The 13487-nt window shown below is 48.9% G+C and overlaps 5 protein-coding genes across 5 annotated transcripts; 2 read left to right on the plus strand and 3 right to left on the minus strand.

Moving 5' to 3' along the window:
• Positions 1 to 66: 66 nt before the first annotated feature.
• FSST1_005309 (uncharacterized protein) lies at positions 67 to 1695 on the plus strand (the record flags this gene model as incomplete). The annotated part of the gene is made up of 1 exon (XM_083231570.1): positions 67 to 1695. One exon carries the CDS (start codon positions 67 to 69, stop codon positions 1693 to 1695), a length of 1629 nt encoding a protein of 542 aa, XP_083088739.1.
• Positions 1696 to 3283: 1588 nt separating this feature from the next.
• On the plus strand, positions 3284 to 4925 carry FSST1_005310 (amino acid/polyamine transporter I; the record flags this gene model as incomplete). The annotated part of the gene is made up of 2 exons (XM_083231571.1): positions 3284 to 3986; positions 4042 to 4925. 2 exons carry the CDS (start codon positions 3284 to 3286, stop codon positions 4923 to 4925), a joined length of 1587 nt encoding a protein of 528 aa, XP_083088740.1.
• A 791-nt stretch (positions 4926 to 5716) lies between these two features.
• Positions 5717 to 7282, minus strand: FSST1_005311 (uncharacterized protein; the record flags this gene model as incomplete). The annotated part of the gene is made up of 1 exon (XM_083231574.1): positions 5717 to 7282. One exon carries the CDS (start codon positions 7280 to 7282, stop codon positions 5717 to 5719), a length of 1566 nt encoding a protein of 521 aa, XP_083088741.1.
• A 1030-nt stretch (positions 7283 to 8312) lies between these two features.
• FSST1_005312 (glycoside hydrolase superfamily) lies at positions 8313 to 10479 on the minus strand (the record flags this gene model as incomplete). The annotated part of the gene is made up of 3 exons (XM_083231575.1): positions 8313 to 8436; positions 8489 to 8884; positions 8936 to 10479. 3 exons carry the CDS (start codon positions 10477 to 10479, stop codon positions 8313 to 8315), a joined length of 2064 nt encoding a protein of 687 aa, XP_083088742.1.
• Positions 10480 to 11088: 609 nt separating this feature from the next.
• Positions 11089 to 13054, minus strand: FSST1_005313 (uncharacterized protein; the record flags this gene model as incomplete). The annotated part of the gene is made up of 2 exons (XM_083231576.1): positions 11089 to 12893; positions 12985 to 13054. The coding sequence occupies 2 exons, from the start codon at positions 13052 to 13054 to the stop codon at positions 11089 to 11091; spliced, it is 1875 nt and encodes a 624-aa protein (XP_083088743.1).
• Between the last annotated feature and the right edge of the window lie 433 nt (positions 13055 to 13487).

Raw genomic sequence — 13487 nt, forward strand, 5'->3', positions numbered from 1 at the left:
TCGTGTTGATCCCATCATAAGCCCATTATTAACACAATAAGCCAAGACACTCCATCAACTACAACGATGGAAAAACACAAAGCCTTTCTCCGGGGCGTTTTGGATGAGAACTCTGCCTTGACGGCTGAGATCAATCAGATGACCCCTCAATCCCAAACACAGTCCCAAGAGGAATTCAACACCACCATCAAACAATGCCTCCTGAAGATTTACGAGGCTATTATCCAAATGAGCCAACACCGCGGTAATCCACGGACACCCAGATTGAAAGTCATCGATGCGTGGAAAAGCTTGCTGCAGCCTATACAAGCCCTCACTCAACTACCCTTTGGAGATTTCCTCACCGCACGCATGTTGCTTTACCTTGCCATGGGTTTACGAGCTCAGCACGCCCTCGATATGAAAGTTTCCAGAGCTTTTGCTTCAAAGCCCGGCTTTCCCTTGGACCAGATGGATATAGCCATGGATGACGCTTTGCTAAAAGCTCTTGGAAATATTTGGACCGAGAGTGACAGTAGCGAGGGGTTCGACTGGGTTTTCGGCGAGTACAAAATCGGATATTGGAGACCTGAGGATAGAGACGAGGAAGACGTACAGATCCACTACCGTATTGCTCAGGCACTCTCTCCGGTTGACCTCGCATCTCTGGATGGCATTGGCGGAAGACGTTTCGTCTTTGCAAAGAAGAATGAGGTGGACGAGGACGATGATCAAGACTTCTGGGCGCCCTTCTCAGGAAGCGTCCCCGGCGACCACTACGAACGAAGCCGGTCCCAAGTTCACATCCCCGATGATGATGAGGTGGAGGCTGATGAATGGGTTTACAAAACAGTTGGCACAGACGGCCCAATCCGCGAAATGATTGACTGCTGTATCGTGCGCGAACAGAGAAATTATTCTGCCGGTTTGGGTTTTTTCCCACGTTCGCGTCAGTTTATCGTGGATGCGAGACGAGTAGGGCAGCCATTCACGGCTGTAAAGAAGCGCATTCTCGCAGAAAGGGGGCTGTCTTATGCTGGAATGCCTCCAGAAATACGAGATGCCATCATTGGATACCTCGATCCACCATTTCGACATCCTTATCTGTCGAAAGTCGATATTATCAAGGCATATGCCCCGTTTCCAGACACGTCGGGCTGTTCTGAGTGCAATCAGGAGAGCAAGACATGCCCTTCCAAGAACATGTATATCTGGAACGTACCGCTCCGTACATTCTTCGTATTCCATCGAACCAAGACGAACATCGGGCTGCTCTGCAAGCATGGTACAGACTGCCAAGGTCATCACGAAGACAACTCATGGAAAGTCTCACAAGAACAAGACTTGAACGAGCACGTGGGAAAAATCGTCAAAGATAGATGCGGAAATGCCACGACTTTATCTCAGGTTGGATTTGCCCCCGCAGCAGAATTCACATTACGAGACAGAGAGGAAGACGAGAAGCGATCGAGGAGACTGTTTGATGATCGAGGACCTGTCGAGGATAGCTCAAATGAGCAGCGGATCAATGGAGGATTGTGGGGATTGACGGCATCTATGATGCACAATAAGATTCTTCTTGGATCGTGGGAGGGAGTTGATGAGAGTTCGACTTGTTCGACGGCTTCGGAATGGGCATTGGCACGTTGTCTTGCTGATAAGGAGTGTGCTGAGACTGCCATCATGAAGATGCATGATCGGTGTGACCGATGTTGATGCCTTCTTGTAGTTTCTGGGCGGTCAAATGTTACTTTTCTTTCTCCTGTGACTGGCTAGACAGTCTTTTCTTAATACTGCTTATTCGAAAAATCTGCTACCCATTAACGAACTCAATATACTAGGCACGTACAAGGGGGGTTTCGCACCTATATAAGTCACTCTATGCCATATCTAAGTGTACATCAGTCCAAGCTGTACAGAGGCCACCCACCATCAAGCTATCTATATGAAGTCTTCTTTGAGTCTCCTACTAGAGTAATCAGCCTTGATGTATGTGTAAAGATGCCGCCAAAGCAAAGGTGCGTTCCATGTCAGACGTAGATCAAGCTACATAGGTACATAACATAAGAAAGGGTGGTATCATCTTGCCATAGAGTGGGAGATTTAGTGTGCTAGGTATCTCTCTGTAGTTAGTTGTCATCCAATGCAGTGTCATGTGGTCTACATTCCGTTTCCCCAGACTGAGCGCGGTTAAATAATATCAAGGGTGTTGATCATGCGTAGGTAGTGAGTTATTCTTTGGTACCCAATCACAAGACACAATGTTTAAATTGTGCGTAATTGCAGTGTTGCCCCTCAAGCCATAGAAGACCAGTCAGTCTCTCTCTGGGACATCCGTTCACCCATGATACCTAGGTATGATGCTACGGATACCGTTAGCACAAGTTACAGGGTCTCTCCACATTAGAGAAACAAGGAAGCTGCCCGGAATCTAAGAGTGAAACGTGGGAAATGCGGAGAGAGCCAGTAAAGTCAGTTGACGCGATGGAGCGGCTTCGGTGCGCGGTTATCTCGAGGTGGGGTCACTTATCAATGCCACTTACATTTACGTACTGGTATCATTTTATCTACCAAGCTTAGACCATGATAGTATCAGCTCCAGCTCATTAATCCTCGTTCAATCTGGGGAAATGACTCCATACTTATCGGGTGGAGTGTCATTCAGCTTGTTATCTGATAGCCCGGGATATCGGCAGTATGTATAGCACCGTAGAGTATCACCTATCTACGTTCCTACATCTGCCGAACTCTTTATCTACTGACTACCACCATACATATATATAATGAGTGATATAACCTCTAGAAACAATTAGCCGCGCTGTCGATCAATCGTAGCCGCGTTCTTGTCTCTTGTGTTGTTTTGTGCTGATCAACAGCAACAATGACCAAATGTCAAGCCGCTAGATGATCGTACCCCAGACAGACTAGACTATTTCAGGATGGTGATACGGATAACAAGACGGGCTCAAATCGTGGAGAGTTCATCAGCAATCAGCCCCCCTTCTACTAGCGACCATTAGGTACTAACTTGCCTGCTAGTCATGCCCTGTCAGTCCTAGCCCTTGTTCTTTCCTTTCGTGAAGCCCAAACGGACGGGCCATCTTTCCATCTTGATTCTCTATTTATTATTTTGAATGATAATTAATACCCCAATCTCTCCCTCTTTCTCTTCCCTTGACATTCAATTAATTCCATCTTAATTCTTTTACTCTACCCATTAATTTTGTTTGATCAACACACTCATACTTCTTCTCTTGGCTGTACAAGTACTCATTGAATACATACATTAATTGCTCCCTCAACAATGGAGTCATCCTCTCGCAGCGGCGACGCTGATCAGGCCCTCGCCCGTCTGGGCTACAAGGCCGAACTCCCTCGAAACCTCAGCATGCTCAGTGTTCTGGGCCTCTCCTTTGCCATCATGGCCGTCCCCTTTGGTCTCTCGACAACAATGTACATCACCCTGACCAACGGCCAGGCCGTCACCGTCCTTTGGGGCTGGGTCCTCGTTTCTCTCATCTCGCTCTGCATCGCCGCCTCTCTCGCAGAAATCTGCGCCGTCTTCCCTACCGCTGGAGGTGTCTACTACTGGAGCGCAATGCTCAGCACGCCTCGATACGCGCCCATCGTGAGCTTCGTCGATGGCTGGCTCACTCTGGTGGGTAACTGGACCGTTACCCTGTCGATCAATTTCTCGGGCGCGCAGCTCATTCTTAGCGCCATCACCATCTTCAACGAGGACTTTGTCGCCAACGCGTGGCAGACTGTCTTGTGCTTCTGGGCTGTTATGCTTGTTTGCGCTCTCGTCAATGCTTTCGGCTCTCGTTACCTGGATCTTATCAACAAAGTCTGCATTTACTGGACTGGCGCCAGTGTCATCATCATTATCGTTACCATACTCGTCATGGCTCCCGAGCGACGATCCGCTGAGTTTGTCTTTACGCACTACGATGCCTCGGCAAGTGGCTGGCCTGCTGCATGGTCCTTTTTTGTCGGACTACTGCAAGGTACGTATGCCAAGTCTCACTCTTGCATAGCACTCAATTAATTAATTAACTACAGGCGCATATGTTCTCACTGGATATGGCATGGTCGCTTCCATGTGTGAAGAAGTCCAGAACCCCGAACGCGAAGTCCCCAAGGCCATCGTCCTCTCCGTCGCTGCCGCTGGTGTCACCGGAATCATCTACCTCATCCCCATTCTCTTCGTTCTTCCCGACGTCAAGATGCTTCTGGGAGTCGCCAACTCTCAACCCATTGGTACCTTGTTCAAGGTCGTCACCGGTTCCGCTGCCGGTGGCTTTGGTCTCCTCTTCCTGATCCTCGGTATCCTTATGTTTGCAGGCATTGGTGCTCTCACCGCCGCGTCGCGCTGCACCTACGCTTTCGCCAGAGACGGAGCTATCCCCGGTTACAAGCTTTGGAGCAAGGTCAACACGCGTCTTGACATGCCCGTCAATGCTCTCATCCTTTCCACCATCGTTGATTGTATTCTTGGCTGCATCTACTTCGGCTCCACCGCCGCCTTCAACTCCTTCACTGGTGTCGCCACCATCTGTCTCGCCTCCTCCTACGGCGTTCCCGTCGGCGTCAACCTTCTCCGAGGTCGCAAGATTGTCAAGCACTCTCCCTTCCCTCTGGGCAAGTTTGGACCTCTTATCAATGGTATTTGCGTTGTGTGGATCGTGTTCTCTATTGTCATCTTCTGCATGCCTGTTTCTCTACCTGTGGATGCAGTAACCATGAACTACGCCTCTGTCGTCTTTGCTGGATTCGCTGCCATTGCTATCATTTGGTATCTTGCTTATGCTCGCAAGAACTTTACCGGACCCCCCGTGCATGACGAAGATGGCTTTGTGCCAGGTGTGGAGGTCCTCAAGGGTCAAGAAGGTAGTGAGCCTGTACACAAGGATACAAGCGATAAAGTAGAAAAGGATTCTAATTAGTTTGGCAGATAATACCGAAAAGCCTGTACTCTAGGTAGTTTTGTATATGTATAAATGAGTCGTTTATTGTTCTACGAATCTTGCTATTTTACACATTGATTGGCGACTCTATGCTGTGCGACCGTGTTCCTTGATTGGACCACTACAACCTTGAGTCAACGACCATACGGATTTACCAGCACGCCCTTTAATACGTATATAATCTTACCATAACTGTAAATTAGCATGACGGTTTAATGAATACTGTTTCCGGCACAGGTGCGGATGGGACGATTAAACTCAATCAATATCATCAATTCGCAGTAGCCACCCTAAACATCCAACACTGCTCGACTGATGTAGAACTCTTTAATTACAAGCGACGAAAAGAATAGAACATGACCGCGAAGAAATAAAAGATCAAAAAGGAGCGATAAGAAGGATGACTTTAAGATGAGTGGATGAACAAACCCAAAAAGTGAGGTTCTGCCCGGGCTCGAACCGGGGACCTTCTCGGTGTTAACGAGATGTCATAACCAACTAGACCACAGTACCAAGCTGTTTTTGTTGAGAGACATTGTCGCGACAGGCCTGATGTTCGTAGCCTGGATGATTGTTGAACAGTCAAATGCCATGAGTCAAAAGTAGATATTGATGGGAAAGTAGGGAGAATTGAATATGAATTGACTCTTCCAAGTCCAATTGATTGACTTAAACGCGAAACTCTATCTTCGCGACTATGGTAAAGAAAACACTGAAAAATGTATCGCTGTACTCGTGACTTAACCTCAAAAAAGTAGAAAAAACAATCCTCACATGCCATTAGTCTCGTCGCCATCCGTCGCCACGCTATTATTATGATGATGTCCATGGTGATTATCTTGTTGTGACGACGGGTTATTCTTGGACACGAGGAGCTGTTCCAGCAGCGAGCCAATCTCGGGGTATATCTGCTCAATATTTGCCAGTCCTTCTGGGCCCAGCCGCACCATTACACTAAACATGTTGGCGAACCGGGCTGCTTCTGTCCCACGTGTCACGGCGGCTTGCAAGTCTCGTATGTCAGACTCGAGGCCGCCCGAGTTCTTCTCCGCCACGTCGAGGTCGGCTGTGGCTCGCTTCAGTTCGTCGCGTTTCAAGCTGATGGCCGTCTCTTGGCTTTTGATCTCCTCGCCCTTGGCAGCTCGGCGCGTTTCGTAGCTGCGTATTGCCTGGGCTATCTCAGGTGGTAGGGTCATATTATTCTCCTGGAGGGCGTGTAGCTGCGGCGCCAGGGCGTCTTCGGCGGCCGTCTCCTCTATGAGCAGTCGCAGTTTCGTTTGTGATTCGGCAATGTCGTCGTGTATGGCCTGCACGAGTTCTTGGGCGGCGCGCAGTTTGCTCATCGCTTCTTGATGTGTTGTTCTATGAGGGAATATCTCTTGTTGCGCGATGGCGAGTGAAGAACGTATCGTTCGGACGTGGGCATCGATAGCTGCGATAAAGACGTTGGTCGCCGGTTGTAAGGCTTCTTGAAGATTATTAGGCTCGAGAGAGCGGGTAGCGTTGGCCTGCCGAGTATCAGTATAAAGTTTCATAAAAGTCAATTGCTCTAAACTGACAGTTGCGCTGGGGCCGAAAGACGAAGCCATTTGGAATGTAGCCATCGGAGAACTAAACATCATCAAACTCTGCGCCGCGGAGAGACGCGACCCTTCTGGTGAGCTGTGTCGAATGCGTTTCTCTATCGGAGTGGGTATTGTTGTAGCTGGCCGTTTCAACTGGCGAACGTTGCGAGGAACGGGAGGAGATGGGGGAAACTCTGAGGCGACGGTGATAGACGACGCCATGTGCTCCTCGCTCTCTTCTGAAGACGTGTGTCGACGCGATCGCGATGGATCAATTGGTGAATCCGGGGCACTGTAATTTGCTGTTCTTCTTCTTCGCCCAGAGCGCCTCTCAATGGTACCTCCATCATCGCCAGTATCATCCTGAGCATCTGGTGACTGAGGCAAGGTTCTTACGAAGCGCTTCTTGGCAGCGTGAACATCCTGCGCCATCAATTTGCCAGCGTACGAAGGTTTGCGATCGCGCGCAAGAGACTTGCGAAGCTCCGACTGGAGATCCTGCAGCGTGTCGCCCGGATTCCTGGCGACATGATCCGCAACGAGGGCCAGGTCCTCGAGCAGATTGATAGCCCACATCTTTGGAGGTGCTTCAGGGACGATGTCCCAGGGCCAGACGCCCATGGCCTTGTAGATCCGACGAGCTGCGCGGGCGCCGCGTGTTTGTAGATATGTACCGTAGGGTTCTGGGATGCGGATGGTGTCAATGTTATTGTCGAGAGTAGCGTCGGCCTCGATGATGGGCGACTGCGCGTTTGGCCGTGACGAAGGCATCGCGCGGCCCAAGGCAGAGCAGGACAAGGCAGGGAGAGAAGGACGGTGGTCGACGCGTATAGCTATGACATTCAATTGAGATATGCGACTAGTAGTATGTATAGATGATGTATAATGGTCCCAACCGCGGGCAAAATGCCGGGTCTGGCGCCGTGGTGGTTTCTGGTGTTGCTCACAATGCGATGATCTCTCCCCAGCCACATCATGGAGTGTCGAGTCTGCTAAGGGTGAATGAGCTGAGCCTGTCTCATGTATAGTCACGTGATATGACAGCTTTATTGATCCCCGCAGTCATGAACTCATGATGTGGTTTTACGACCAATGATGGCGGTCAAATAAATTGATTTTTACTTTAAAAGAGAAATTGGTCAAGTTGCAGTCTTTTTACTCCTGATGATTGACTTTGAGCTTCTTTTTGGTGTTCTGCAGCTGTTGTCAACACCCGGAATGGTTGCATTCTTAGGCGAGGACTAGCACCATGTCCCCCAAAAGCAAAAACATCATTCGATTTTTTCCATGATTTTAGCAGGCCTCGAAATGGCTGTGTGATTAGGCTAATTCGGGGTATTATAATCTCAATATATGTTGATTTGACAGTTTGTGATAAATGAATTCTCCATGGCCATGTTGGATGTTTAAAGCTCCATGTGGCTGGTATGAGCTCAACTGATTGACTGGTTATCTTGAAATACACAACTAAATGAATGCGACAGGACGATTTGTTTGTAAAGAGTAATAAAGTAGGGGATGTATCATGATTTTATTCAAATGTAGGTCTTGTTGCAGCATTGCGATGATCCAACTCTACGGTTCAACGTTGAAACGGTCGGTTGAAAAGCATGATAAAAAAGCCATGATCATCTCAACTCCACATAAAATGATAAACAAACATTCAACACACTGTCGACGGATTTAATTCTTATTACGTGTGAGGTCAGTTAACTTGAAAATCATGCCTTGGTTCTATTCTTCTCAAGCTATTCACATCATGTCATTACAAAATCAGCCAAGTTTTCTGACTTGAAATCATCTATCGTACTCTGTTGTAGTACTGCCCAATAGCCTTATCAAGAACCGCCTTCACCTTGGAAGGGTCTAGCTTCTCCTCTCGGTTAAAGGTATACAATCCATTAACTTCCTGCTCAATATCGGCACTGCAAAAACCATTAGTATAAACACAGCAAACCAATATCAAACATGACTTACAGTTGAGTATAAACAAACGCACAGCAGTGTCCTCCAAGGACAATACCGTTGACAAGACGCTCGATTCTCTTGACGAGATCATCTGGGTTTGTGGCAGTGGTGTAGCCCCAGTCCAGGTCAGCGCCCTCTTCTTTCTTAGCGGGAGCAATGTTCACACCGCCAAACTCGGTGTTCATGACGGGTGCGCCAGGCTTGTGAGCTGAGCCCTCATCGACGCCAGGGATAGGCTTCAGGAAAACGCCGCGACCGCCGGCCTTGGGACCGATGATACCTTCAAGAGTGGAGCAGGTCTTTTCAATCTCTGGACCGTCGCTGTAGTCGTGGAATGTGGTAAGATCTGTGAGGACGTGCTGCCAACCACAGTTATCGTTGATACTTCGAGTATCATCGAGGTTCCTAGGCAAGGATTAGTGGTTGTTTTGGATTGAAAGTAGGGGACTGGCTTACTTCGTGAGATAGTATAGCTGACGGATATGGTTTCGCTGCTCTGCGTTATCCTCAAGCGAAGGATAGGCCCAGCTTTCGTTCACGGGAGTCCACGTCACAACAGAAGGACGGTTGATGACCAGCTTGACAGCTTCAGTCCACTCAGCGTTAAAACGATCAATGTACCCAGCGCTAAAGGCATAAGCATTGGCTATCTCGCCCCAGACGAGGAAACCAAGCTTGTCAGCCCAGTAGTAGAACAGTGGATCTTCAACCTTTTGGTGCTTTCTGCAGCCGTTGAGACCCATTTTCTTGGCAAGCTCGATATCAAGCTTGAGGCTTTCAGAGCTAGGGGGCGTCATGAAGGTCTCGGGCCAGTATCCCTGGTCGAGACACAGGGCCTGGAAGTACGGCTTGTCGTTGAGGCGCCAGGTACCGTCGCCTGTTGTCCAGTTGATGCTTCTCATGCCGGTTGTGGTCTTGACCTCGTCGATGATGTTGTCTGTGTCATCGTACAAGCGAATGGCGAGGTCGTAAAGCTGAGGATGCTCAGGAGACCACAGCGCAACACCATCGCGCCAGGCAAAATCGTTCTCGAGAGGTGTATTCTCAAGAACAGACTGAGGCAGCTTGGATCTTTGCTCCTCTGACAAACGGACGTTGAGCTCAACGGCGACCGAGCTGGTCTCTCGAGGAAGAGCCTTTTTCTCAGACTTGGCCACAGAAACACCAGCAAAGCTAGCCTCAATCTCGACGTTATAGTCCCTGCCTACACGTCGTCCCTTGGTAGCAATGATGCCGCGGAGTTGACCAGACTGGATATCGTTGGACTTGATAACGGTGCCAGAAGAGCTATCAGCAATGCGAGCAGAGGGAACAACTTCAAGCCAGACAGACTGCCAGATACCGCCAGAGGGTGTGTAGAAGATTGTCTCTGGCTTGGCAGCCCAGTACTGCTTGCCTCGAAGCTGGGTCAGATCATAAGCTGAATCATAGACTCGAATGGTGACACGGTGGGTAGTAGCATCCTTAGCCGCATTGACGGCATCAGTGATGTCAATCTCAAAGGGAACGTGACCTCCTCGATGACCACCGACATACTCTCCGTTGACCCAAACAGTAGCTTCGTAGTCAACCGCTCCGAATCGCAGAACCAGTCTGTGATTCTTCTCTTTTTCCTGTGCGGATCTCAAGTCTGAAATAGCACGCTCATACCATAAAACCTCATGAACACCACGGTCGTTGATTCCCGATGCGGGAGACTGGAAGACGTAGGGAACGTTGATTTTGGTTTTTGAGTTTGAAGTTTGGGTGGATGAGGTAAAGACGTTGTTCTGGATGAGAGAATGGGCCTCACCCATAATCTTCTGGACGACGCTGTCGCTTTGGCCTGCTTCTTTGCGGGAAGTAGTGGATGTAGTTACTTTGACCTCCTCAGGGAGACCGGAACGCTGCCAATTCTCGGAAAGGCCAGCGTCGCCATCATCAAAGAGAAAATCCCATTGTCCGTTGAGAGACTCCCATCGAAGTGGGTTACGCTCGAAATCAGGACGGGGGTACGTCATCTTGAATAAGGTCAGAGTAGAGTAGTGTGATGATGTGGAAAGGAATGTTGTCCTGCAACAATTGATAGATGAGTATGGGTATAACGAGGCAAATTCAAGTTGAAGATGACAAGTTTGATGTTTTCTAAAAGTTTTGAACGCACGTCGATCACTTGTTTCTTATTTGATTTCAATGAGGGGATGTCTGGTATGTAATCAGCATCAGGTGGGTCTCAGTACGAAGCCTCACAGGGCAATATGAAGCTCAAGTAAAAAAAAAGCTGGAGATCAATCTCCACATGCATTGTCTTGAAGTTGGTCGTAGCACAACTCTTGTGGACTCTTTAAAGTGGTTCAGCTTTTCTTTCATCTTCTTTTTTCTCAGGGTCCGGCGGATAAGCATGATTTATCTTGTCCATCTGGTGTAAATGGATGGTTAGGTTGACATCTTTATCTGGTAGACATGCTGCAGACAAGATATTCAAAAACTTCCAGTATTAAATTATTACCAAATGAAATAATGAGATACAGGACGTTTCCTGTCAATGGTTTCTTCTAGTTTATAAAAAAAGACAGAGGTATCGCTACGCTGAAAATCCGAATGTGCTACATTTTATAACTCCTTCCTCATCAACCCTTAAACGGACCAGCTCCCTCCTTTCCAAAAGGATTAGATGCACCGGAAGAATCACTCACTCTGCGAATAGTCTTCCACGCAGCGAGGCTCTTCTCAGTAAAGGTGCCAGAGCTTTCGATAAGCGAAGTGCGTCCGAAATTCAAAGTCCCCAGGCTGGGAGATGGGCTGGGTAGAGGGTTCGTGGCCACAATTCGAGTGTGGACACCCATCTTTTGCCGCCCGTCAAAGATGCTGGAGAATGTTGATGTACCGCCGCTGCTGCCGAGACGGGGTGGGTCGAGGCCCGTCAAGTCCGGTTGCTTGCTAATGTCGTTGTTGGGCTGTGAAACGGCACGACGGCGACGCCAGAGCCAGAACATTACTGCTCCGACGATGATGAGGACGACGAGAATAGCAATGCCGATTCCGAGACCAGCTTTGGCACCAGTTGACATTCCTCCTGAGCCTGCCTTGTCGTCAGAGTCGCCAGTACCTGAGCTACCACCACTTCCACTTCCACTCCCCCCACTGCTGCCGCTCCCATCACTGTCATCTTCGTCTTCAGGTGACATGTAGTCTTTCGGGTTGCCTTCAGTGTCCTCGATACCTCCTGTGCTCGACTTCCTCTGCTTCTCCTCATGATCTCCAACGCAAGTATACTTGCCCTTGACGATCTTCTTGACGTTGGCATCAAACCAACTGCAGTCCATGGACTTGTCACCCACAACTTTGAAGTCTCCAGTGACCTCTTTCAGGTTGAAAAATTCAACGTTGGTGAAAGATCCCTTGATCGCAATAGTGCCGGCAGACTTGAGAGCGTTGGCTGTGACATTTGTGAGTTCATCGTTGCTATCGATAGTCAACTCATCAACATAAGTAGCTCTGGGCAGAGCAAAGGTCGTGAGATATGGGTTATCCTCAACGGTGATACCGCCGTCCATCTCTTTCAAGAGCGGAATAGTCAGATCCTCGAAATAGTTTGAGGAAAAAGTCAAAGAACCCTTGACCTTTCCAAGAGATGAAAACTCAATCTTGTCGAGACCCTTGAAATTCGAAGTCGCCGAGGTGGTGCTGTTTCCAATGGATGAGAGATAGGGGAGCAGCAAGGCACCTTCCTTGCCGTTGGCGGTGATGGACATGGTGGCGGCGTTTTCGAGAGCGGCGAGACGAAGTTTGGTTAGAGCACCGTTCTGGTTGAACTCCAAGTTTCCCTTGACTTGCTTAAGCTTAGGGAATGAGACCTTGGTGAGAGCGTTGTTTCCCTTGACGCTGAAGCCCTTGTTTGCGTAGGTCAGAGCTGGGACGTCCAATTCCTCCATGTCGCTATTGGAGTCAATCATAAAATCGCCGTTGACGGTATGAATTCCGTTGAGCACGAGCTCCTCTACTTCGGTTTCGGTGACTCTCATCATAGCGCCGACCTCGACATCCTTCTTGTGTTTGATGGACAGCTTGGCGAAAGCGCTGGTGATGACATAGCCCTTGCCGACTTGCTCCAGGGCATCGAAGAGCAAGTCAAGCTCCTCAACTGTTTTATCTTTGCCGGTTCCCGTGTTCCAGATAGTGAATTCGCCGTCGATGGACTTTAAACTCGAGGCTGTAACTGTTGTCTTCTTGGAATGGTGGTGGGGGTAAATGTCCAGGCTGCCAGTAAGAGAGCTAACGGTTCCGAGGTCGACGGTGGCCTCGTCGGAAGGCCATGATGTAGGGCTCTTGTCGAAAAGAAGTGATAATGATCCGTCGACATCTTTGCAAGAGGAGATTCCGTCTTCTCCGTCTGGTGAATCGATAATGGTGTAGTTGCCCGAAATATTACAGTCTAGAGAAACGCGTCAGAGTCAATTGAAGCTCTGAGCTGAAGTGGATAGGGGCCCGGCTTTCGTCTCCACTAATTCAGGGAATAAACTCACCAGCAGCTGCAAATGGACCAGAAAGAAGGAATGACAGCGCCAAAAAGGCGAAGTGGTTTGTCGGAGCCATATTCGACTCTTTGTCCTTCCATCTACAACAACAGCAAATGGATCAATCCAAAGGTATCAAGAAAACATTCGGGGGTGGTTCGCCTTTTGGTTTTATTCATCTCGCCTAGACAGGGAGGTTCAGGTACGGGACTTGACCTACCCCTGTTAGCCTGTCACCTGTTAAAATTACAACCGGCGCCCGCCAAGCCCAATTGTTTCTTTTTCGACCGTCTAGTTCACGCCACCGACGCGCTAATAAGGGGCACTTTTCAGGTGAGTCTTGTGCTTGACTGACATTTTGGGTATCAAGGCCGTTGTTCAAACTTGAGCCGTCGAGTCTTGACTCTTTTTTGGTGGACAATGCAGCGGGAGGCTTTTGTTAGAACGGACGGAAGAAACTTCGACAGCGACTAGAATGTGCCTGTCCAAAGACTGGTAGAGTGGCTAAGTGA

This window comes from Fusarium sambucinum, chromosome I (genome assembly GCF_050947815.1).
Source record: "Fusarium sambucinum isolate potato_lamoka chromosome I, whole genome shotgun sequence".
Classification (NCBI taxonomy): Eukaryota; Fungi; Ascomycota; class Sordariomycetes; order Hypocreales; family Nectriaceae; genus Fusarium; species Fusarium sambucinum.